At 48.6% G+C, this 26,899-nt stretch overlaps 1 protein-coding gene across 5 annotated transcripts in view; it reads right to left on the reverse strand.

The window, feature by feature from the left end:
• The window catches only part of ATP13A4 (ATPase 13A4), a 66,481-nt gene that overhangs the window by 8,415 nt on the left and 31,167 nt on the right, over positions 1–26,899 (reverse strand). For 4 of the 5 annotated variants that reach the window (XM_078607670.1, XM_078607671.1, XM_078607672.1 and 1 more), the window contains 22 exons: positions 25,214–25,294; positions 24,213–24,282; positions 23,715–23,849; positions 22,751–22,823; positions 20,006–20,137; positions 19,232–19,402; positions 18,288–18,445; positions 16,466–16,654; positions 15,899–15,960; positions 14,781–14,931; positions 13,616–13,705; positions 12,743–12,896; positions 11,818–11,923; positions 10,997–11,121; positions 9,781–9,941; positions 8,693–8,806; positions 7,810–7,889; positions 7,545–7,587; positions 5,507–5,616; positions 5,023–5,119; positions 3,518–3,590; positions 2,166–2,337 (listed from right to left, as the gene is read on the reverse strand). In XM_078607670.1, the coding sequence (XP_078463796.1) occupies positions 2,166–2,337; positions 3,518–3,590; positions 5,023–5,119; positions 5,507–5,616; positions 7,545–7,587; positions 7,810–7,889; positions 8,693–8,806; positions 9,781–9,941; positions 10,997–11,121; positions 11,818–11,923; positions 12,743–12,896; positions 13,616–13,705; positions 14,781–14,931; positions 15,899–15,960; positions 16,466–16,654; positions 18,288–18,445; positions 19,232–19,402; positions 20,006–20,137; positions 22,751–22,823; positions 23,715–23,849; positions 24,213–24,282; positions 25,214–25,294 (2,547 nt within the window). Of the gene's footprint in view, positions 1–2,165; positions 2,338–3,517; positions 3,591–5,022; positions 5,120–5,506; positions 5,617–7,544; positions 7,588–7,809; positions 7,890–8,692; positions 8,807–9,780; positions 9,942–10,996; positions 11,122–11,817; positions 11,924–12,742; positions 12,897–13,615; positions 13,706–14,780; positions 14,932–15,898; positions 15,961–16,465; positions 16,655–18,287; positions 18,446–19,231; positions 19,403–20,005; positions 20,138–22,750; positions 22,824–23,714; positions 23,850–24,212; positions 24,283–25,213; positions 25,295–26,899 lie in introns of those variants that run through there. The other variant, XM_078607675.1, reaches the window with a different exon arrangement.

Consider the following 26,899-nt stretch of genomic DNA (forward strand, 5'->3'; position numbering starts at 1 on the left):
TATATCGTTCTAGCTTACCATCTGGATTTAAATGTTATCGTAATTATTTTATGTGGGCAGATTCATACTTGATTATTCACCAATGACTCTCATGTGTGATATAATTTCACACATTCATAAATCACCTCACGTACAAAACTGGGACATACGCCACGCACCCCTCTCAGGGGTATGAGTACCCCCGGATGAGAACTACTTCAGTTTCAGTTTTCATTTATTTGGTATAGCCCTGTGAACCATTCGGCTCTTGAATCAGGTGGATCATAGGAACTGTGACGGAACTTTCACAATAAACGACATAAACAACATGTACCACCAGACCCTGCAGGCATAGCTGGCTGCATGAGTTATTCCACAACAGCAGGAGCATCAATCGGAGTATTATAATTTTTCAATGCACCTTTAAAGATCAGCACACTAAATCAAAACACAGATCATACTTTGCAGCGGTCATCCGGAGCGGAACATTTGATTTTAGGCCACTGAATAGCAGTGGCACCAAGGGGTGTACAACTCCTCTAGAGCAGTTCTGAGTGAAGATCTCACAGGTAGTGATCCAAGTTGCAGTTTATTGGCACTCCAGACCCTGGGGGCATCAATAGCAAAGGCCCTTCAGTATTTGTACGGCAATAAGGAATGTGAAGCTGGTAAATGAGCGAAAACCTGAGGTCACATTTGTTCTTCGAAACAGAGAGGAGATCCAGCAGGTAGTCTGCAGATTTTTTTGCTCTAGAGGTTCGCCACCAAAGGGTGTTTAGTCTACTATTCCACTATTCCCTTGCACCTCCGATTAGCACGGTTGGCTACGTACGGTGTGAAAGAAGTTCGATGTACATACATTGGCAGTACTCACACTTGATCCCACCACACACGCAAGATGCCAACTGACCGTGGTGTAACCCTGTCTACACCGCCGAGTTGACAAGCGTATCTGGAGTACATAGTCAATTAAATGTCACTCCAACACGTTTCTAGTTTGTAAATTGGTGTCGAAATGACACACCTCAAACCAATTGGTCATTTCCATCCAACTCACTCGCTAGTCGCCAAAACCAAGACGGTGCCAAGCAGAGGGCCGTTTCTCCGTGGCTGCTCTGACCGTTTGGAATTGCATCCCTCCACACATACAGCAGCAGTAAATGCACTTTAAACAGACGGCTGAGGCTGTTCTCATCTGTCTCATGGAGCATGCGAGTTACCCCGGACCTGGCTGTACGCCTCTGGAGTTGCGACTGGAGACGTTGGGTAAATGTGCGCATTGTACAGGTTTCCCTCGCTCGATGCGCGTTCAGTTTGTGCGATTTCGCATAAATGTGGCTCACATTATTACCCAAAATGCGCTCTATGCGGTTTGGATTCACTCATGTGTCCTAAGCAGTTGGACATGGGACAATATTGTGTGTGTACTGCTGTGTGTGCGCACTGTGTGTATGTACCGTGTATGTACTGTGTGCGTAATGTTTGTATTTTGTTAGTATACTGTTTGTGTACTGTGTATGTTGTGTGTACTTGCATGCGCGTACTGCGTTTGTACTGTGTGTGTACTGTCTCCTGCATGTGCACTGTGTTTGTACTGCGTGCACTGTGTGTGTGTACTGTGTGTGTACTGCTGTGTGTGTGTGCTGTGTCTCCTCGTGCGGTTTCACTTTATGCACCCTTTTTGGAATGCATCTCCCACATAAATCAAGGGAAACCTGAATATTTTATTCTTATTTATTAGTATCGCTCATTTACCTCCAAATGACATTTCATCTGGTAATTTGTACTTTTAGTGCATTTTTTGCAGTAAAAAAAAGAAAATAATTGCAGAGAGAAAGAGAGAGAGGCTGCTGGGTCTTGGCCAGAAATCCACCTCCGCAATGGGGGAATCTCTCCCCCCCTAACGTGCCACCACTACCACCCTCCACCGCCACCACCACCGCCACCACCAACACCTCCACCAACACCTCCACCACCGCCACCACCACCGCCGCCGCCCCCACCACCGCTGCCACCACCACCTCCACCAACACCAATACCTCCACCAACACCTCCATCACCACCACCACCAACACCTCCACCAACACCACCACTTAATTTCCAACGCGTCCTCATGTGCCCCTCTTCTCACCCCGTCACCTCCAGAGAATTGCCCCACCCCCCCGCCCCCCCCCGTGGGATCACACCTGTAGGCCACGTCCGAGTACCACGGCTGCCGCTGCACCAGCAGGTAGCCCAGCACCTGGCAGGCCAGCGTCAGCGCCACGTGCAGCACCACGGACAGCAGGAAGGGGGGCGACACCAGCTGCTGGGGCGGGCGGTACGCGGCCAGGCTCGGGTGAGCCCGGTTCAGGCTCACTGGGGCACAACACGCAAGGTGGTTTTACGTGATGATTTGCATTTTTGTGTGTGTGTATATTTATATATATAGTATTCACTTTTTTTATATCTATATTTTTTAAAAATTTACATTATATAGATTTTTTTTTATATATGTATAAATTATATTTTTCATATTTTAAAATATATGTATATATTCATCTTCTTGGTTCTTTCGGTAAAGTCACGTAGAAGGGATATAATAAAATATTAAAAATAAAACATAATAAAATACAATTCTCTCGACGTTTCGGCCACAATGCAAGCAGCCGTCCTCAGGTGAAGAACAAGTCTGTTCTTCACCTTCTACGTGACTTTACCGAAAGAACCAAGAAGATGAATCCCTGCAGTCACGAAAGCTTTAAATCGAAATTTATGTATATATTATTTATTTATATATCGTCTTATATTTCTTCTATTATAATGTATAATATATTTACGTATGTTTTATATATTTTATACAGAACCATAACTGCACAATGATATAATTTTATATTTGTTTTAGATTTATATTTCATATAAATATTTATTCTTTATATTCGATAGTGTCACACCATCATCCACAACGTGCTACTCTTCTTCAAACGATGCCACGGCATCTTTTTCACCGAGCTACTGTGAATCAGAATGGGGCGCAGTTCACGGTTAACGCGCCCCGCGGCATTAACTAGGGCGGCCCGCTCCATCCCAACGGGGAACAATCTGCGACGAGCAGCGGACGTGCGGCCACCTCCCAATTAGCACGTTTGGCTACGTACGGTGCGAAAGAAGCTCAACACACGTGCGTACACACATTGCAGGGCAGTGTTCTTCACTAATTTTCAGAGGGGGGTGGGGGGCCGATAGGACATCCTCAGTGTGAGGGCCGCCACCCCGCCTGCAAGGGGCGTTATCACCATTAGTTTTATTGTTGTGGGGCCGCACTGAAGGCCACCAGGGGGGCCGCCAGTGGCCCCCGCGGATGAAGAACACCGCTCTGTCGGGCCACTCGCATTCCTCGGCAACTCAAAGCGCCTCTCATCACATCTCACTTTAACTCTTCCAATGTCTGATTGCACACGGGGCAAAGGGAACCCCCAGAGGCAGCTATCCCTGATATGTTGTGTGCAAACCCCGCCCCCCCCCCCAGAAAATTTGAAGTGGATGATGCAACACTCACTGGTGACGGCGATGACGGTGGTGATCACCAGGTCCTGATAGAGAAACTCGTAGTTGGAGAAGCCAGCAAGTTTCTACGGGAAAACAAACGATGGTGCTCAGTCGCCCAGTGAAGCAACATCCGCCTCCCTGTTAAAAACACAGGGGCCTAGTACGATATTCAGGCGAGGAAAATGTGCCGGCGCGTCATTACTGGAACCCGCTGGGCCCCCTGGCCGAAATATGGAAGCACCACGCTCGCCGTGAGATGCACAAGTAGCGTCAGGCATTAGTAAAAGTTTCTCCATACTCCCTTAAGCATTGGACTGTCCCGACAAAAAATAGACGTTAGGATTTTTTTTTTTTAAGAAAGAAGGCTGAAAGATTCATGCACAACGACCTCTCTCTCGGCGTGCTGGTGGAAACGCGCGGTGATACGATCTTCCACGTGTTCTATATTGCTTGCGCCGATGACTGCAGACAACATATAACATTACTGATTGCCGGAATGAAACAAATAAGCAGACAAAATAAGGTCTACTTCACAAGCCATCAGCCGCACGGCCTACTGGGAGAGTGTGTAGTTTCAGCAGCATTGATTCAAGACAAGCAAAACTGGACCGGTTTCAACATGCAGTGTCTCATCAACTGTCAGTCAGGCTTCTTCGAATCAATGAAGGTGAACTGCCAATATTACAGGCAAGGGACCCCCCCTCTCTTGACGCTACCACAGGGTCCGAGTTTTGACGCAAAACGATATCGTTATACATCACTTGAAAATAATCATGAGCGTTGTTGTTGGACAATACGTTAACGGGAAAAAGAATAAGCAATGCATCTCCTTCATGTGTTGTCTTTTTACGGTAAAGCGGGGCTCCCCCAAGGCATTCACAGCCCACAGAGGGTTCTTAGCCACCCGCTTCTAAGATAAACACCGGAAGCCAATCGGCGATTTGTCCACGATGAGCGTTTCCACCAACAGCGAGACAGTCACCGAACGTGCAGAGAGAAGCCAGGCCGTGTGGTTATCAACCAAGAAATGCCCCGACCACACACGGAGGAGCCCCCGGTAAGCCAGGAGAAAAAAATTAACCCGTAAAAAAAAGTTTTTCACTATAAATCCTTTATATGCGTGGCATCGGTTTTATTTTATTATTCATTTCTGTTTTTCTTGAGTAAGAGTTTCATTTATATCACATTGGTATTTTCAATTAAATATGAAATTATTTTTTTCCTAAAAAGTGGAAAATTTGGGAATTTTTTTCACGAAAATAAATTGTCACGCACAACGAGTCTGTGTGCAAAATGTCAGCTCAATTGGATCACGGGAAGTGGGTTAAAAAACGACCGAAAGATTTGCATGGTCGTAAGCGCGCAAGCAAGTGAACTTAATATAAAGGATTTAAAAAGAGAAGCGAGCTCTGGGCAACGCAGCAGCAGCAGAGCAGATGCAGGACACGTGGAACCGAACACGGCACGGCGTCGCAAGGGAATGCTGATGAGCGGTGGTTTGTGCGGTGAATTTACCCAGTACAGGATGAGCACACTGATGTACTGAATCATGCTGTACAGGGCCATGTATTTAAACACACAGAAGGAGGTCACCAAGGCTGCTCGACCCTCCCTGCAATACATGCAATGTTAAGGGAGGGGGGGGGGTTAATGAAGCCACGTTCGCCCGGAATGCAAACAAATGTACACCGTCGCACACCATCGTACCATCGTACCATCGCACAATGTCACAATGTGAGCACGATACATGGGGTAACTATTGCACGGCAATGTGAACAATGAACGAAGCAAACTGTGCGTCGGGATGTGGGTGACCGAGTCGTAATTGTGCGTCGAGCTTGAGGATTCAAGTGTTTGGGGCCGAGAATTCTCATGAGCTGAACATGCATCAGAGGCTTGAGAGACTGGCCGTGGTGAAGGAGGGATGTGATGTACACGCGAGTGTCGACGCGAGCCCCGCGTGCGCGCCGGCCGCTGGTGGTGGTGGTGGTGCTCGTACTTGATGAGGTGCAGCACACACTCGATGTTGGGGATCTTGGACGTGAAGGGGGACGCCACCGAGGCCTCCTGCTCCGACAGCGAGATGCCGGCGTGGGCCATCTTCAGTGCCTGCGTGCACAACAGTTCCACGTGCTGCGTCCACCACGCTCCCCCCCTCCCACGTGCTGCGTCCACCACGCTCCCCCCCTCCCACGTGTTGCGTCCGCCACGCTTCCCCCCTCCCACGTGCTGCGTCCGCCACGCTCCCCCCCTCCCACGTGCTGCGTCCGCCACGCTCCCCCCCCTCCCACGTGCTGCGTCCACCACGCTCCCCCCCTCCCACGTGCTGCGTCCACCACGCTTCCCCCCTCCCACGTGCTGCGTCCACCACGCTCCCCCCCCTCCCACGTGCTGCGTCCACCACGCTCCCCCCCTCCCACGTGCTGCGTCCGCCACGCTCCCCCGCTCCCACGTGCTGCGTCCACCACGCTCCCCCGCTCCCACGTGCTGCGTCCACCACGCTCCCCCGCTCCCACGTGCTGCGTCCACCACGCTCCCCCCTCCCACGTGCTGCGTCCACCACGCTCCCCCGCTCCCACGTGCTGCGTCCGCCACGCTCCCCCGCTCCCACGTGCTGCGTCCACCACGCTCCCCCCGCTCCCACGTGCTGCGTCCGCCACGCTCCCCCTCTCCCACGTGCTGCGTCCACCACGCTCCCCCCCTCCCACGTGCTGCGTCCACCACGCTCCCCCGCTCCCACGTGCTGCGTCCACCACGCTCCCCCCCCTCCCACGTGCTGCGTCCACCACGCTCCCCCGCTCCCACGTGCTGCGTCCACCACGCTCCCCCCCTCCCACGTGCTGCGTCTACCACGCTCCCCCCCTCCCACGTGCTGCGTCTACCATGCTCCCCCCCTCCCACGTGCTGCGTCTATCACGACTTCAGCAGGCAGCTGAAGTCGTCAGTCTGACCTCTCGGCGTGGCAGTTGAAACAACGGGAAAGTGTCTGTCCACCCTGCCGTACAAATGGGTGCACCACGGTTTGTCCATTGGCAGATCGTGTGTGGTGGGGTAGAGTGTTGGTACTCGCACCTCCTCAAAGGCATCTCGCGAGTGTGGAAGAGTAGGCCAAGCACCCTCTAGACGGAGCTGAAGTGGTAGACGCTACACGTGAGCTCCCTCCGGAGCTTCCTCTAGTGGAAGCGCTTCTGCCAGCATGAGCAAGTAATTACAGGGTTGCACCTTTATGCAGCAGAACTCCTCTTAACGACCACCGCTGTTCACGACTAATCGCTTAACGATGGGCCTCCATAGAGCCCAATGGGTCCACTTACCGAACATTCCGCTGTTAATGACGGGCTGTTGTAGGTAGAGTAAATATTAATTAATGCATTGATTAACCATGTTTTTTTATATTATGTGTTTATAATGTTGTTAAAATATTCATGTATTTATTGTCTATTGATTAAAGTACTTTTTTTGGGTGAAAAAGGTAACTTTCGATGTTATCGGAACGATCTTGATTTGAAGCTTTCGTGACTGCAGGAATCCATACTCTTTGGTTCTTTCGGTAAAGTCACGTAGGTAGAAATTATTTTATTTCATTTATATCTCTGTGACTTTACCCTAAGAATCAAAGAGCATGTTATCGAAACGAATTAAGCCTTTTAAATGTATTCCCTATGCTTGCTTAAAGATCGGTTTCGTGGAACCAATTATCGTCGTTTAGAGGGGTTCTCCTGTACTATTAGTGGGGTAACGAGGCAGTGAAATTACAATGCTACTCATAATAACGTGCTTCACTCATCAACGACAGTCTCAAGACTGGGCTTAGCTAAAGCTGAATCCCATTCCACCGAAAGATTCTTTCACGGCTGAGTGGCCAACCGGAACCCGACACAAATGGATGACTTTCACATGGGGATCGTTCTTACGAGAATCGCGATGACTCCAGCAATCATTCAGGGTGGAATCACAAGAATCGAATATGATTCCAGCAGCAATTGCCCCTGTTCTAATGTATATATACACACATGTAAGTAGATAAAATTACTTACCCCACAATCGTTTGCTCCGTCGCCACACATGCCAACATAGTAGCTGCAGGAAAACAGAGAGAACGGCCATGAGCACGGAACGACACGCGCGACATGCGCGGCTCTCCGACGTGTTTTCGGGTCATACCGCGCGTGAGATTCACTTTCAGAAATGCTTCGACCATGACCCATCCATCACCGTCTCGAGGGATTCAATGCATCGCCGTGCCCACGAGCACACTCAAGTGCACACCAGTGTCTTAGTGCTGGCAACTGCGGGACTCACTTAAGTTTCTGGAGCTCTTCGATAAGGCTCGCCTTCTGGCCAGGAGACATCCTGGCAAACACCGTCCCGTTCATCACTATCTGCAGAAGCACATATCGATCAAAGTCATCGCCACATCATCATTGCAGGAAAAACGACGGCTTACCACAAAGTGATACTTGATAATTGTTTTTTTACCCTTTTATCTGGTAACAAAACTGACACCTTTTTTACAAGGAGTCATGTTTGCATTGACCACAATACCTGCGGTCGGAATGCAAACAAAAAACACAACTCTGATAATGTATGCACTGGTCCAACACCATGTAAGACGAGGCTCTAAGAAAAGCTGTCTCGGGTGTGGACCAATCAATTTTAAGGACAGTGCATACATTATCAGAGTTGTGTTTTTTGTTTGCATTCCGACCGCAGGTATTGTGGTCAATGCAAACATGACTCCTTGTAAAAAAAGGTGTCAGTTTTGTTGCCAGATAAAAGGGTAAAAAAACTATTATCATATTTTGCTACTGGCAAAGGAGGTTATAATGGTGTAAAGTGATACTTATTTTGTCATCTACCCTGGAGAGAGGATGAAGGGATGAGCAAGCCACGTCCGGAATATTAACGATGAAACCTTCAAAATTAGAACCACGCACTCGTTGGCGAATGAAGTAGTGGTGAGCGTAGGCACAGTAGGGGGCACAGCTGGGGCATCGGCCAGTCATCTCAGCGAGTCAACCCATGGCCACCTGGGTCTGTCCCGTGACCTGCTGCCAGTGGGCGTTCGACACTTCACGTGGCTTTAAAGTGCACATAGCCTGGCACAAACGCCATGGTGACGTCACCGCCACTTAGTGGCGAATGGCGGCTGTTGTTGTTGTTGTTGGCGAGTGTAGGCGTTCACCTTCTGCAGCAGCTCTGGGTAGTGCTGCAGCAGCACGGCATAAGTGGTGCCCGTCATGGCAAAGTGGAAGGTAGCGGTCGGCTTGGTTGACTCGTTCACAGTCAAATGCACGTCCTGTGAGAGGGCCAGAGTGGGGGGGGGGGGTGTGTCAAAGAAAGCGAGGTCACGGCGTGTGATCAAATGTCCAGTCTAGTCTGGGTCTTGTAAAATTAATACATTTGTTATCGTCCCCCCTCCCCCAATTTTATCCCCCCCGACTGCACTATTGGCGCCGCGGCATCGCAAGGTGTGAGAATCCATTCAAACCTCTTGCAAAAGAGCAGCGCAGCCCTCCGTGTCAAAGAATGGCTGCAGAAGCGGATACCAGAACCTCTGAAATCCCTTCAAGGGACCTCTCGTCGAGGGACAGCACTTTCTCGCAGAAACAAATTAAACGTGGTACGTTTTTTTTGCTTTTCTGTGCAGTCATTGGTGACTGCGCTTGAGATTCTAGTTTAATCACAACGCAACAAAGCATGTCTGGGCTTTGAGTGGATTATGCGCGTTTGGAGAAATCAAATAATTGCATGGAATATGGTAAACAACTCGAAAGTTCAGAATAGAATGTGGCAGGATAGTTCAGCAAAAGGACATGGGGCTCAGGTTAAAAATGACACTATTATTTGTAAATCTGAGCAGGTATTTGCAACAGGCTGTGTGCTGATACAGATACTGTGGCCAGTTAATAAGGTGGTGTGAGTGGTCCCCATAGTTCTTGGAATTGCTCTGAGACAGGAGAAGGAGTGCATGGATTGTTAAAAAAGAGTGGGCTTGGGAAAGGGGACGTCGTTAGAAGGAACGATGGGTGGTGGTTTGAGACGACCTGGAGACAGTCAGGAGAGGGAACAACGCCTGAGAGGACGTCAACCGTGTGGAGACGGAGCGATGAACACGACGACGGCATTGGGAGCCCCTCATCTAGGAGGTGACAGATAACAGCTGACAACGACGACAACGATGACAACGACGTATTATTCAGAATGAGAAAGTTGTTAGCGTTGAAATGTGAGCGACAAGCGGCAGGGGGCTGTGGGGTGTCCCCCCCGTACGTTCGTGTCCCAAGCGCCGATCGCTTTCTCCATCTTCGCGTAGACAATGTCCGGGCGCCGGTGTTTGGGCGACTCCCTGTCCATCACCGAGACAACGTCATGGAGCGGCGGCACCATCCCACAGGTGCGCGCCACCGTCACGGCAGTCAGCATGTTATCCCCTGTGAACAAAAAAGATTAAGAAGAGGATTTTACCCTTTCTGGTAATAAAACAGGAGGTGAGAATTGTTTTCTTTTACCCTTTTATCTGGCAACAAAACTGACACCTTTTTTACGAGGAGTCATGTTTTCATAGACCACAATACCTGCAGTCATAATGCAAACAAAAAACATAACTCTGATAATGTATGCACTGTCCTTGAAGTTGATTGGTCCACACCCGAGACAGCTTTCCTTAGAGCCTAGTCTCACATGGGTTGGACCAGATGACGCCAAAAGGCGCACAACTCAAAGACAATGCACCATCAGAGTATGAGAGCTCGGGGTAAGCATTTACACCATTGGTACCTCATTTGCCAGTAAAAAATATGAGAAGTGGTTTTTTTACCCTTTTATCTGGCAACAAAACTGACACCTTTTTTACGAGGAGTCATGTTTGTATAGACCACAATACCTGCAGTCATAATGCAAACAAAAAACATAACTCTGATAATGTATGCACTGTCCTTGAAGTTGATTGGTCCACACCCGAGACAGCTTTCCTTGGAACCTAGTCTCACATGGGTTGGACCAGATGACGCCAAAAGGCGCACAACTCAAAGACAATGCACCATCAGAGTATGAGAGCTCGGGGTAAGCATTTACACCATTGGTACCTCATTTGCCAGTAAAAAATATGAGAATTGTTTTTTTGTTTGCATTATGACTGCAGGTATTGTGGTCTATGCAAACATGACTCCTCGTAAAAGATGTGTCAGTTTTGTTGCCAGATAAAAGGGTAAAAAAACAATTCTCAAATTTTTTACTGGCAAATGAGGTACCAATAGTGTAAAACAGGAGGTGTTCAGATGTTTAAACACCAGAGTAGCCACTTCGTTGAGCTATCATTTGTGGCCAGGTCGCTTCTGATAAAGAGATCTATTGCTCAGCGGGCCTTACCTGGTCAAATACAAATGGCTCGGTTTCGTTTTTTTAGCCCACGATTTGCTCGCTGTTTGCGACGGTATCAACACCACGTGCGGCAAACGCTGCTGTGAGTGAGCGACGGTGCGCAGACCTGTGATCATGACAGTGCGAATGCGTGCCTTCCGCAGCTCCTCCAGGGCGGCCTGCGTCTCGGGCTTCAGTTTGTTCTCCAGGATCATGAGGCCGAGGAACGTGAGGCCACATTCCACCTTGTCCCTGCGGGCGGCCGAAGATGGCCAAGCGAGGACACGCCGCGTCAGGACGCGCGACCCATTCACCGCCGGGTTTCACAACGCCAGGCCTCGAATGCGATCGGTTCGCCTCGCAACAACGCGGACTCGCGTTTAAAATAATAATGATGTTGCCCGAGGTGGCTGTGTGGTGCTCAGAGCTCAAGAGCACCGAGCTGTCAACTACCGAGATCTCAGTTTCGAATCCAGGCAATCGCCTGCGATTAAGCCAAGATCTCGTGTGTGTGTGTGGGGGGGCTAAGCCCCCCCCAGGTCGACCCCCACCCTCTCTCCGCCAATGCTACAAGGGCTGCACCACAATGCAATGCTGTACCTGAGTAAAACCCAGAAAAGTAAGAGAGTTAATTTATCGCGACACTTTTTTTCCAGTATCAAGACGATGGCAAAATGGGTCCCCCGTATATTTAACTGCTTGACCTGAGCTATTCATGCTTTCATATTTTCATTGCCTTTGTGCCATTCACCTTTTGCCGTCCTTTGGTCCAACACTGGTTAAACGAGGCCATGAAAGGAGGGTGGTCTCTCTTGTAACACCAAGCAGTGTCCAGGACAATGCATACGTTGTTATCAAAGCAAGTGTGGTTAATGCAGACCTGATGCCTTATGATGATAGGTGGCTATGTCCCACCGTAACACCCCGCTGTATTCTTGCCGGGCTCACCTCTCCATGCCGAGCTCGTTCTCTCCGAGCTGCCGGGAGGCGAAGCCGATGACGCGGTACCCTTGAGCTGCGTATTTGTGCAGCTCCTTCTCAAAATCGCATGGCACTGCGAAGCGCACGAGGGGTGGGGGGGGGGGGCACGTTTAGCGGTGTGCGTGTGCGAACGACGCGCTGCGTGCGACGCGGACCAAACACACCCGAGCGTTAGAACCATAAATGACGGATAAAAACCGACAGAAGAAGAATATTATTCTGTTGAAATCGGCTTTTGTTTGGTCGCTCGTAAGGCTGTCAACAGTGACTGGATTCATATTCTCGATTCTTTCGGTAAAGTCACGTAGAAGGGAAATCATAAAATAATAAAAATAAAACAATACATTTCTCACGACGTTTCGATTGCAACACAAGCAATCATCATCAGGTGTGACAACCACAGCAAGAAAATTAGAAAAAAGTTGTGCTTGTGTTGCAATCAAAACGTCGTGAGAATTTAATAGTTTTATTTTTATTATTTCCCTTCTACGTGACTTTACCGAAAGAACCAAGAATATGAATCCCTGCAGTCACGAAAGCTTTAAATCGAAATTTTAGTGACCGGGTTGTTGTTTAGATTATTATTTACATTTACACGCGATAAGCCACTTTGTTGAGCTATCATTTGTGGCCAGGTCGCTTCTGAAAAATAAGTTAATAGGTCAATGGACTTTACCTGGTAAGATAAAGTAGTTGAGTTTTATTTAATTTATTTACCTTTCCCATACTTTGCACTCCTATCGTGTTTTTATATTTGCTTGTTGTTGTCACGTTCTGACCCCGTGCCCCAACTGGACATCCGTGAAAAAGAGCCTCATAGCTGATCAGATTCCTCCAGGATAATTAACATTTTCTGATTCTGTTGCGGGAATGCCTCTGGCGCGCCACGTACCAGTGTCGGGGAGGCACAGGGCGGCCACCTTCTCGGGAGCGCCCTTCATGAAGGCGCAGGCCTCGCCGGAGGCCAGCCGCGCCATCACGGACATGCGCTGCAGCGACGAGGAGAAGGTGAACTGCTTCAGCACAGCCAGGCTCGTGGCGGGCTCCTGCGGGAGGCACGTGGGCGCACAACACGTCACCGTTCCGCAGCGCTGGGCAGCAAGGTGCAGCGCTGGGGAGGAGGGTGCAGCGCTGGGGAGCAGGGTGCAGCGCTGGGGGGCAGGGTGCAGCGCTGAGGGGCAGGGTGCAGCGCTGGGGGGCAGGGTGCAGCGCTGGGGAGGAGGGTGTTTTTCCCAGCATCACAAGGCGACTGACCGCCGGTGAGCCGGTGAATCAGTGAGTGCTGGATCATCAATAAACCCGACTGCTTTTTGTTGAATAGTACGAGTGAGCGCTGTGTAAAAGTATACGTATTGATGCTAAGCAATCGGCATGAGTATTCAGACTTAAAGAAAAAAAAGCACGTTTTGGATTTTCATATTCATAAGGAAAATTTTGCATTTTCGGACCCTTTAATTTCTTAATTAAACAAGCCTTTGTGCTGACAAAAGTGACGTCACTTTGTGTGATGTGACAACGCTCTTGGGAGGGGAAAACACGATAGTCAAGGGCGATGAGTGATGTCATATCCTGTGACGTCATACTCTCGGATCAATCTAAAACAATCTATTTTTTCGCATAATTCAAAATATCGTACCTAAGCCCGATTTAAAGATTTCTTCGGATGAATCCAAAAACTCGGGGGAACATCCCTACTGAGCAAGCAGAGGGCTCAGGGCGATTAACAAAGCCCAGCTGAGAGTGAGTGTGTGAGTGTGATGGTCACCGATGTCTCGACCACTGGTGGAGACAGGACACAAATGGGGCGGAACTTGAGCTTGCCGACCGACACCTCTTCGTCCGTCTCCTCCATGACCTGTTTGAGAGGAAGACGGGGAAGGGCAACAGCAGTGCCACTTGAAAAAGGTTCCCAGCGAAGCAGCTTGGCCCCGTAGGCAAGAGAGGTGGTAAAGGTGTTGCCAAAAGTCCCAGTTAGGTGTATAATTCGGAGCAACGGCCTAAACCACGGTTGTATCTCAAACAGTTGAAGAGTCTCTCTGCTCATAACAAAGCTCATCTCCTTTGGCGGCCCTGAGCCAGCCATGGAAACTCCACATTCCGAAGGCAGAGGGCACCAGTCTATTCAGAGGACAACTACTGTGGTGGTTTCTCATGAAATGACGACTCGCGAATAATCGTTTGATTGATCCTGGACAATGGGCTCGCTTGACGCGGACGCAAGGTTTAAAATGCCCTTAGAATTTCCGAGACAAATGCTCCAAACACTGCAGTGCTTCTTTTGCCGGACATCCCAAGATACTCGCCGTTCCAGTGGTGATCCCCAGATGTTAACTACCTCGCCTGGTATACAGGAGGTCGAGTTCGATCCCGAATTTTGACGCCTGTATATTTGGCGTTTGGGTGTCTCTCTCTCCGTAGTCATGTGGATTTTTCTCTCCGCATTTAGATTCAACATGCATTTAGAGTGTTTGGATTCTATACATTTCCCAATGATTAGCCACTTCGATGAGCTACCAATTGTCGCAAAGGTCGCTTATTAAAAAGAACTAGACAGCTCAGTGGGGCCTTACCTGGTAAAATAAAAATGGTTTAATAAATTAGTCATTCTACTCCCGAAGCTATCTCACGACTCACAAACTTAAACTTGGATGTAAAATTGACACGTACTTACCACACACTACAAGCTCAGAATGATGCGAAAACTAAATGCGTAAATTAGCCAAGGGGGGATTTGGCTAAGATATGGCTGGCAGAAGGGCGGGTTTTTGCTGCATGGATTTTGGAACGTTGTATGTTACCAACGTGTGCACATTTGCAGAGGCATGCAAGGTAAAGGACGATTAGTACTGTGACAGACCAGTGTCCCGGTGATTGAAGGGACCACGAGCGGCAGAGTTAATAAAGACCCCGGGATGAAGGGGGGGGGATACCCATTGCGTGGCCTCGAACATGCGCACGTCCAGAGGATCGCCCTGGATTGCTCCGTCAATGAGCGCCAGCGAGTGGCACGTTGCCATGGCGTCGAAGAGCGCGTCCCGCGGCAGGGCGCGGCCCCGTTTGTAGGGATCCACGGCGCAGAAGCTGCGCGCGTGCACAGAGAGAGAGGGCGCGCCGCCCCGACGTCACGTGACTTCGGCTGTCACGCAGTGTCCCGCAACCAAGTGCCCGGTGCCGAAGAGTCGGTGCGAGTAGTGTGCGTCAAAACCACCCGGGCGTTCGCCAACGGCAGCGGTGCGCGTGGGCTTCAATAGGAGAACGGACACGATAGGCCAGTGGGGACCCTTCTTCGTAGCGTGCGTTTACACGAGTTTCAAACATGTTGCACATGTGAATTGGTGAAATGTTAACTGATTATGCATTGGCGGAGTTTGACTTCTATATTTGGGGGTGGAGGGCAGGGGTTTTGCTTTGTCCCTCACATTAAGAATCCCGGATGGATATAATAATTTTTCATCTCAATTGTAAACTACTGAAAATAAATAATAAAGGTGTCCAGTTTGGGGAGGGGCATTTGCTCCCCCCATACCCCCCCTCCCCCACAAACTCCGCCCATGTGATTATGTGAATGACTCCAGTAACATTTGCAAACGTGGATTGGTTATTAACATGTGCAAATGGTAATACAAAACCAAGTTAGTGCGCGAAACGATTTGAATGCCATGACTATGTAATATGCAATTGCTACGTATTATTTGTCCATGCACTGTGGGATGAAGGGCTCCCCATGCCGTGTCGGCCATGGGGGGTTGTTTGACCATACTTCACCGCGATGGTCGGTGTGCGGGTTCGCGAAGCGGTGGCTCAGAACCAGTTCAGATGTCACTACCCGCTGATGTTAGCCGTGGCTTGGATTCAAACTCCGGGAACGTAGCGCCGTGCGCAAACCACTACGCCACTGCTCCATCGCGTAATTCCAGACACAGCTCTCCACTCATTATCTCGAATTTGGCTTAGACATGGAGAGCAGCATGGCTGGCGAATGCACGGGAGCCGAGTCAGAGGGCAGGCTGAATTGCGAATCGTGAATACGGAACGAAGTTGGGCTTGCCTCTTCTCGGAGACCCTGAGAAGTCCCCACAAGTCGAGCCCATCCTCTGTCAGTGTCCCTGTCTTCATTGCGCACACACACACACACACGAGTCCCAATACGTCTCCATCCACAGGGGTCTCAATACAAAATGTTGCCAGTACACAGATGTCCACAGGACAAAGTTCTATCATAAAGTGTTAAAATACACAGAAAGAACAGCCATACACTGGTCCATCATCAACATCATCATCACCACCACCATCATCATCTTCGCCAGTATCATGAACATCGCCATGACCACCTCCATTCATTAACAACCGCTGAGCTATGTAGCGACCTGGCCACAAATGATAGCTCAACGAAGTGGCTTATCATCATGTGGAAATGTATAGTAGCCAAATGCTCTCGGCACATGTTTAGAAGTGTGGAGCGGAAAAACCGGAGGACCCGGAGAAAAATCCACACGACCACAGGGATAACATGCAAACTCCAAATATACAGGCATCAGGGTTGGGATCGCACCCACAACCTCCTGTACACCGGGCGCGTGCCGCCCCACTCCCTGAGCGCCACGGGGAGCCGCACCTTGTCAAAGCCGACGAGGTTGATCTGGCCGCACACGTTGATGCGTTGCGGGCTAATGCAGAAGATGTTGACCCTGCGGAGCCGCCGCTGCGCGTACATGATGCCCGCCGTCATGGCGGCCGGCAGCGCGGGAGGCACCGCGATCGTGATGATGTCCAGGGCCTTCTTCACGACCTCGCCGGCCTCGGTCTGCGGTGAGAACGATGATCATCGGTGGGGCAAACATTCATCGGAAACGACCGCTGGCATTGTCCTGCGCGTGGGGGAGGTTCCGGATATTTACACCACAAGTGGGGAATTCAGGAGTCGCGAAATTGTGGCCACGGTGAAGTGCAATCCGACGCGCGCGTCGCATTGTATTGTATAGAATGGGTCCCAGTGTGACTCGACGGATCGCTGTGTGTGTCTACGGGTATTCATGTGAGTGTATGGGTCTCTATTGTGACTGTGTAGGTGTGTGATCTATCACTCACATCACCGATCATTGCCCCACACACTCTTTTGCAGGAGATACAAATGTTAACCATCAGTTAACCATCCAATGGCTTTTCAAAGTTAACAGAGTTTTAAATTCGTCCATTACTTTTCAAATGCGGTATGAAAGAAAGGAAAAAACATGGCATTGTTCATTGGCAATGTACTATTATTGACCTTGTTTACTCAGGAAAGCTTCACCTAGTCTCAAGACTCGGTGTTGAACTTCTTTCGTACCGTACGTAGCCAAACCATGCTAAAATCAGAGGTGCGGGGGAAGGACAACAAACTAAACACAAAAAGCAGATTAAAGGAATGTGTTTTCAATTTGTGGCCAGGTCGCTGCTGAAAAAGAGCTAGACAGCCTGGACATTTTTATTATCCCTGGGTAAGCACGGGTCAGCAACAAAACAGATGGACCGCTGGCTTAACACGTAGGCTTTCGCGATCAATATTATCCATAAGAGATTTTTGGGTTAGATCGTCTAAATATAAATTTGTCATTAAACCTGCCACCACCCGACACAGCCAATAAGTAAGGTCTATGACGTATACTAAACATGCCAATTCGTTACTAGTTCAGCACACGGATGTGTTAGAAAGTAAAACCCACAACATTTACAATTCGAGTACAACGTTTTCTCCAGTAATTACAACCAGCATCATCAGGCGGAGAGCCGGAGTTGGTAAGCTGTGCAGCGCCACAGGTGGGCACAGGTGGCGCTGTGGCACGGAGAACCACGTGTTGCGAACCCGTGCTTACCCGTGGATACTCAAATTTCCAGGTCGCAGTTGGTAAATTGGTATACAAAGAATTTACTGTGTATACAGGAATCTGCAGTTGGCAAGTCTGGAGATTGCAAACTAATTTCTTTAGAACTGCTTTTTGTGTGTCTTTCCCCTGCACCTCCATTTGGTTGGCTACATACGGTGCGAAAGAAGTTCAACATACATACATATATTCTTTGGGTCTTTCGGTAAAGCCACGTAGATAGCCACGTAGATAGAAAAAAATACATACATACAAATGATAACTCAACGAAGTGGATTATCACGTGGAAACGTATGGCCGCCAAATACTTTAAACACACATTGATTCTGAATGTGGAGGGAAAAACCAGAGGAGCCGGAAAAAAAAAAATCCACGTTACCACAGGGAGAGAAATGTAAACTCCAAATATACAGCAGCGTCAGGGTTGGGATCGAACCCACGATGTCTTGTATACCAGGTGAGGTAGTTGACATCCCACCCCAGTGTGATACATCTCACTGGGCCCAGCACCGGGCTCTATCACCACTCGGCCCCAACGCGACGTGGCTATCGTGCACGCAGGAGCGGCGAGCGCACCCCACTGAGCGAGAAGACGACCACGGCGTAGATCATTCCCACGAGCGCCACAGCGATGAGCGACATGAGGAAGCGGAAGGCGTCGCGGAAGAGCTTGAAGTCGGTGGGCTTGGGGTAGAGGATGGAGCGCACCAGCTTCCCCTTGCTGGTGGAGAAGCCTTAGGAGGAGGGAGTTGTGGGGGGGGGGTGGGCAGGGGTCAGACGACTCCACATGAACCGGCACGGCACATCCACGCTCATCTACAGGGTTACACGTGTCTGGTCAATTTACACGGTGACCGAGTCGCTCCATCGGCGGACAAGTCACGAGACACAAATCATGTCCACTCAGAATTGTCACGGCTAGCAAGCGGTGCACCACTCCGTTTTGTTTTTTTTTGGTTTGTTTCACGTGCTCGTTGGTGACCGGGGGCTTAGACCATAAACTCCCTACAGTGGAGAATCTGGTTATACCATCACAGGTGGCCAACACATGGGCATGAAACCCAGGGTCTCAGCAGTGCCAGCTCAGTGTCTCTGAATGTATGACTTAACCAGGTACCTCGTAGTCTCATCCCAGCCCCCAAGGATTGGATAAAAAAAAACAAAAAATCACATTTAATTTTGTCCTGCACTTAATTTTAATAAATGCCAGCTGTGAAAATAAAACAAATGTATGTGTTTGACCAGGTTTAAACCCTTTCTGGCAATAAAACAGTAGGTGTTAAGATGTTCAAATAGATAGCTTTGGCAAGGCATGAAGTCTGCATTAACCACACGTACTTGTGGCGAACCTGCCTGGAACGTAGATTTATTTTTTTCTCCGATGATTAGCGACCACGAGTGGCACGTGGTCAATAGGATAACGCTGTCGATTTTTTCTTTCATTGGTTTAAGATTAAAAAAACAAACAAATAAAATCCGATAGGGTGAAGGAGCGGAGGAGCATCTTGGTGCCGCTTTACCTGTGTGCACCGCCACGGCGAGCACCTTGTCGGCGGCGCCGGGGCGCGTCTGGATGAGCCGCGTGCCGCAGAAGAGCACGAAGCGGCGGAAATCCTCGGCGCCCGCGCTGACCCACGGCGCGTCGCCCTCGCGGCGCGGCAGCGTCGACTTGGTCACGGGGACGCTCTCGCCTGGAGGTGGCGCGCGGCAAAGGAGTCGTCAGGACGACGACGACAGCGGAAGAGAACGGCGACGCGGTGGGGCGGGGGTTTCTGCGGGGAGCCGATCGCGGGGGGAACGCCGCACCTCCCGCCCGGCCCCCCTGCCCGCACCCCCCCAGCCGTGCCTGCCCCACCCGCCCTTCCCGGCGCTCTCTCGTCAGATCTCGCACCATACTACGCAGGTCCGAGCCTGCACTGCGCTTGGATGGGCAGGTCAGCATGCACACACAGGTTGTCGTAGGGTGTTACGAGCTATGCGGCAGAGAGTGGTGCAGCAAGAGTTCTACTTCTACGTGCTCAATGGCAACGAGGTTTCGGATGATGTGATCAGATTTGGAGAACTTAATGAGTCTTTGGATGGCAGTTCACGATTAGGGTTTCTTGACTACCAAACAAATAACATCGCTACCTTCTCGGGCAGCGGTAACTGCGATTGAAAGCGTCGGAAACCGGCGAGGAACGGGGGCTTTGCCTTCTTGCAAGGACGTGACACGTGTGTGCGCAGGGGGTGCGCGACTGTGCCGAGTCGCACGGGGCCGGAGGGGCCCAGGGCCCAGGCCGCCGCAGCTTTACCTGTGAGCATGCTCTCGTTGACGACGCAGGAGCCGGACACGAGGACGGCGTCGCACGGCATTATCCCCCCGTTGCTGGGGAATGTTATCACGTCCCCCGGCACCACCTCGGTGGAGGTCGTGTCTCTGCTGGCTGAGGGAGGCACGCACACGAGCTACGGTCAGTCCCGCGCCGCAGAGGAGGGCCCATCTTATCTTGTTATTTGTCTGGCCACGTAGACTATGTTAAAGGTTAAGTACTTGGACTGGCGGTTCAAAACACAATTAGAAGAAATCTACTCAGCCCATCATCCCGTGAGGTTCGATTAACATAAGGGTGCCTAAGGGTGCCACGGTGGTGAGATGTTAACTCCCTCGTCTGGTATACAGGAGATCGTGGGTTTTATCCCGACCCTAACGTCCGCTGTATATTTGGAGTTTGCGTGCCTCTCTTACCGTGGTCGTGCAGATTTTTCTCCGGGCACTCCGGTTTCTCCCTCCACATAGAGAATCAACATCACACGTTTAGAGTATTTGGCTGCTTTAAATTTCCACATGATGATAAGCCACTTCGTTGAGCTGTTATTTGTGGCCAGGTCGTTTCTGAAAAATATCTATATAGCTCATTGGGCCTTATCTGGTAAAATAAAAAAAAATGTATAGTCTAAGTACCACTTTGTGGTGCAAAGGCATTTTTTTGCTCACCACCGATTCAGGGCAAGCAAATTAGGTGAGTACCATCCAATACCCCTCTGAACACGGAGACAATTGTACTTGTATTTAACAAAGCACTAGACTCCACCAGCTCATTTTATTTCTTGATGACGGAAAAAGCAACACGATATTTGCCCCGGCGGGCATGCAACGTACTGTTTTGTGAAAGCAGATTCATTCATTTACACATCAACCAGTTCGCCAGTGCGTTCCCAAACAGATTATATGTCCACGTATTGTGCCAACTGACATTTGTAGGCAATATCAGATAGATACAACAGTATGCGCTATCCTAAATCTAAAACTAAATTATTTTTATTTTACCAGGTAAGGCCGACTGAGCTTAACAGCTCTTTTTCAGAAGCGACCTGGCCACAAATGATAACTGAAAGAAGTGACTTATCACGTGGACATTAAAAGCAGCCAAATACTCTGTGTTTCTAAGTGTGGTGGGAAAAAACTAGAGGATCCGGAGGAAAATCCATGCGACCATGGGGAGAGAGACATGCAAACTCCAAATATACAGCAGGCATCAGGGTCGAGCCCACGACTATCTGTACACCAGGCGAGGTACCCATCTTGCCTATCCAGGGAACGTCAACTCAAGGTCTCACTATAACCGTGTCAAAACTAGACGTGCAACGTATGCATGTGTGGATGTATGTATGTATGTTGAACTTCTTTCGCACCGTATGTAGAGAAGCCAGGCGGGGCAAGCCCACGATCAAACCGGTTTGGCAACTGCAATGAGTTGATGGGCTCAGGCCCGCTCATATTTCATCTTGATATTTCACTTAGTTTGGCTATTTTCCAACTCTGAGAATGTCAAATATCTGTTCGACTGTCACGTTAATAATTACGTTTCTCTCATAGCAGGGCCCGTTGGCAAAATGTGTTCCTGGGTGTGTGTGGATAAAATACGAAAATATACACCTGAAAGTATCTACAAATTCTAAGTATGTACGTACAGGGACTCCTCTACTTACGAACGAGTTAGGTTCCAGGTCTGTTCTTAAGTCGATTTGTTCAACTTTACTCTTGTCGATTACCAAACATGTTGTACGGCGTGTACACTAAACATTGGAAATGGCTTTAAAAGTTGCATCATCTCCTGTAGATGTAGATGCCACTGGTTCTTCTCGTTCTGCAGATGTAGATGCCACCACCATCATCTATTGCGCGGTGGTTGAACTTAAAACTCTCGGTCCGAACAGGCAACTGGACATATGGAAAGGTTTGTTCGTATCTATGAAGGTTCACAAGTCGAATGCTCGCAAGTAGAGGAGTCCCTGTACGTTGAACTTCTTTGCTAATCGGAGACGCGGGGTTTCATCTGACCATCGCTGTGGAACAACAGACCAAGCTGGAAGGCTGCCAGGCAGTGAGCTGACAACAACAAAAACAATGTTCTCTGCAGTTCTCCGGTACATCACGATGTGTTCACACCAATTTGTGCTCGTACCACATGTGGGAGGAAACCAGAGCACCCCATAAAACCCACGCATGCTAGGGGGCAACATTCCACCTAATACAGAAGGGACAGATCATATCAGTCCACAATTTGCTGTACTGCATCCTGCCAGAAAGATGTGGCACTGCGTGAGATAATTAACACAAGACAGGAGGAGGGTGGAAACAAATGACGAAATGTGCAGGTGGACACCAACGGAGCTATCTGCCCATGGATCGTGATGACGACGATGATTCTGCTGGCAGGCCAGGGGGTATTACACCTTGATGCCCAAGAGAAGGAAGTCTCACAAACTTTTTTCCCCATTTGTCCGATCCACAAACCCTCCTCGCTATCTCCACCTTGCGGGGTTTACAGGCACGCATTATCACCACCGCTGCCCAGCTAAAAAGTACAAATTTGCAGACTGTGTTGATATTTTGCACTGCTCTGATGAAGCTGCGAATGGATTCCTCTTCTCGTAACACCATGCCGACAGCACGATCGCTTTCAAACTGAGAATTATTATGTTTTAAACGGGACACGAAAAAATACGAACAATCACCTCGGTTCCATTGCACTGCACACAAAGCAAGGCCTTACTTCCGTCTCTTCCGAGTATCGTCACAGGGAGGTTGCTGTGCTCTTTGACCATCTTGTTCAGTGCCACTGCTTGCTAGGAGGAGGAGGGGAAGGAGAGAAATAGCGCCTTTTGCTTCGGCCATTGAACAAAAACGGCCAACTGCATCGCACGTGTTCAGATGCGCTCCTGCGGCCGTCTGGAATGCTCTTCTGTCTGATATTAGGAAGCCACTGGAGCTTTGCACTTTTAAATGTAGATTGAAATCTAATTTCTTTATAACTGTTTTTTGTGTTCCATTTGTTGTCCTTCCCCCGCACCTCCGATGAGCGCGGTTGGCTACGTACGGTGCGAAAGAAATTCAACATACAGTAAAACCTTGGATTGCGAGCATAATTCGTTCCGGAAACGTGTTTGTAGTCCAAAGCATTCGTATATCAAAGCACTCGTATATCAGTTGTGATCACGTGACGCTCGGCAGACAAAGCGTATACACGAACTACTCGTATTGCAAGACCTCGCTCGTTTATCAAATGAATATTTATTAAAATGTTTTGCTCGTCTTGCAAAACACTCGCAGACCAAGTTACTCGCAATCCAAGGTTTTACTGTACATACATGCAAAATTACACGGCAGTAATGCGGCCAAGCGGTACGCGTTCGCCGCTTGTCGTTCGCAAGACTAGGCCATCGTGTGCCGGCGGTCATGGTCCAAATGTGAAAAATGTATCTCAAGTTGTTCTGAGTTGGAAGATACATAGCAATCATTGCCAGTAAAAAAAAAATTGACAAGCACCTACTGCAAAAACTCACCGAGGCCCTCGTGAGTAAACAAAGCGTAATTTATAACTGAATGTGCAGTGGGGATTTGCATTTCCACTGGCCATTACTTTTTCTTTGGGAATAAATGTGAAACATCAATGTCCTCAAACTTGACATGCATACCGCCTTCCCCCAGCAGAGTTGCCACTTTGCCCATCTCATCACCTTGCGCACGGTGTAGATGGAGAGGCCCACAGATATGAGAGTCATGACGATGATGGCGTACGAGTACTCCATGTAGGACTCCGCAAACCACAGGCACACACTGAACACTTGGAAAATGTAGAACGGGTTGAGCACCTGGCCAGAAAGGAAACACCGCGGGATCTCATCATTCGCAATTCGCGCACACTTTGGGGAGAAAGCCACAGGCTATTCAGTTGCAATGCCACAATCGCCATCTTAACCAAACGACGTGAAAAAGATATGATCATCCAAATTATCCACCTTGGCACTGTGTTTATCCCGATATAATGCTTCCGAAATGTAGTTAACAAAACAAATTACACTTTTATTTATTACTTTTCAGATGGAATACATTCTTTTAAAGATCATGTATTGTTAATTTACAACACCACGTAAAACTAATCCTGTAATTTTCTCCCTTGAAATTGACCTCTCCTGGTGGTGCAATTCTCTCGCCGATGCGCCGAGAGTACTTGCCTCTTTAAAGAGTAACTTCCAAATGGGGGGTACTGGGATGTCGATGAGATTTAGGCCATAGACAAGTTTCCTGGGAACGGAGAGCAACACGAAACGTCAGCCTCAACAACGCCACACCGCACCTGGGAGACAATTTCACGATCACAAATGTGTACAATAAACCCCTGTTAATTCAACACATATGGGGCTCTGGCCTTGCCGAATTATCCAATATTCCGAATTATGTACAATGGAACTGCCCAGTGCCTCCTGCCCAAATACATTTTTGTCCAAATTTGTTTTAACGCATTGACACACACCCTGCATCAATTATATCCACAACTTTAGATTTGTCTCGCAGACTAAGGAAATTATACTTCAGTCCCTTTCTATTACTTCTTGATGTCGGTGTAGGCGACATTTCCGAGGTGGTTGGCTTGCACAGAGTGCACAAACAAGGTAAAGTCCAAAGCGACAGGTCTGCACTAACGCTCACCACGCGTGCCGCCACCAGACCGAGTCGTTGTTCTGGTTGTGGTGTGCGGCGTCACTCCACGTTCATGCCGACATTTGCCCACTCGGTACGACAATTCGGCTCATGGCGAATTTCTAACACTGTATATATGCTGAAATTGCAGCCGTGTAGAATTATACCCAATAATGAATGATCAAATACCCAAATAACGAGGTATTACTGTCATTTACATCAGTCAACAAATGGCACATGTATAATTTATGTGAATACATCCTTTAAATATATAGCCAAGTGAAAGTTCATTGAGACTAAAGTCTATTGCCTTGCAAGGCAGACCTGAGGGATATTTATAATAAAAGGGACAGTTCCACAAATTAGGCAACCTCACAATTAACAATTCAGCAGTGGATATATCACGGCTGATGACATGAATGACATGTATGCTTGCTTATTTTGTTCTTTATATTCTGCACAATGACACTCATGGTTATTGTGAGTTAAAATTAACTGGAATTCAGTGACAGATAAAAAACAATTCAACAGATACCTCAAATCTCTTTGTGACTGATCGAGGCCCTTCCCGAATTGATCGTGGACCTCTGTACAGGTGAGGGTATTCTCCAGTCCACTGCGTAAATACAAATACATATTATATATACAGACAAAGACAAATATTTCCCGTAAAGACTGCTAGGGAAAATGCTGTTAGCGAGCGCCTATGAAGGCAGGCATGGCACACGAGGGTGGGTGGCCAGCATCGCGCCCGGCCGCCTTTGTCTCCCCAGTGGTGATGTTTACACATCACACCAGGTACTCATTTGTGGCTGAGTTGACCTAGGGGAGGCCAGGACCTGTTCAAATAGTCGCCACTGTTATTAGTCATGTTAACGACAAGCACGTGTTTCTTTTGGCACGAGCATCGTAAATTGTACAACGTTAAATTTTGATTTAAAGCTTTTGTGACTGCAGGGATTCATATTCTTGGTTCTTTCGGTAAAGTAACGTAGAAGGGAAATAATAAAATTATAAAACAATAAAAATTCTCACGACGTTTCGACTGCAACACAAGCAATCATCATCAGGTGTGAAATCCACGGCAAGAAAATTTGAAAAAAGTGGCGGTTTTTCCTAACGTCAGCACCACGAACAGCGATTTGGCAGTTGGTCAGATGGACGAGTCCATCTATGTTCGGCGTCGTCTATCTGACCAACTGCCAAATCGCTGTTCGTGGTGCTGACGTTAGGAAAAACCGCCACTTTTTTTAAGTGTTCTTGCTCTGGATTTCACACCTGATGATGATTGCTTGTGTTGCAGTCGAAACGTCGTGAGAATTTTTATTGTTTCATATTTTTATTATTTTATTATTTTCCTTCTACGTGACTTTACCGAAAGAACCAAGCATATTTCTACAACGTTGTTTAGAATCAAACGAATTATCATACAACTTTAGACGAGCGAATAGCACGCAGGGATTCTCCACCTTGAAAGACTCCTTGGCGGAAAGCTCAGATGACAACTGCACTTGCCTGGTAGACAAGGCCAAGCACATAAGAAAGGTAAAAATGTCAAGGTGCAGCCCTGCAATTGCTTGCTCACACCACTGCGAGAGGAAAGGGCCTCCAACTATAGGGAGCTCTTGGAGAGCAATCATTCATTCATTCATCACGCGTAGTCAGCGAAGGACCGTTGCCCCAAACGTATGGCCTCTTGCGACAGCATTTGCATAAACTGCTCTTGCTGCTAATAACCGGCGTCTCGAGCATTGGAGAGACCTTTTAGAGAGTATTTGACCTACTGTCGCATGCTAACCAGATGTCCTGGTTAGCATGGAAGAGAATCCACACTTTATCCCACCCATTTACATATACACTGCTGCTGGCTGGACAGAGGCAATTGGGGAAAGGAATATAATAAACTTGCCCTGTTGATTCAACTCATGTGCTGGGCGATTTAAATTGAAGCGGTGACCTCTGGAATGCAAATTCAGTATGTTGAACTTCTATTGCACCCTACGTAGCCAACCGTGCTAGTCGAAGGTACGGGAAATAATATCAGTGATAGTTGTTAAGAGTTAAATAAGGCTTTGGTAAAGAAAATAAATCCAACTTCTTCTCGGCCTCCTTTGCCTACATGGCAGCAGCCCACGTACGGCCTGGTAGTTCTTTGCATTCAAATTGATAGAGGGCCATGCTTCTATGCCAACAATACAATTCCTTGGATCGTTTCTAAACA

Source organism: Lampetra planeri, chromosome 28, assembly GCF_965212315.1.
Source record: "Lampetra planeri chromosome 28, kcLamPlan1.2.h2, whole genome shotgun sequence".
Classification (NCBI taxonomy): domain Eukaryota; kingdom Metazoa; phylum Chordata; class Hyperoartia; order Petromyzontiformes; family Petromyzontidae; genus Lampetra; species Lampetra planeri.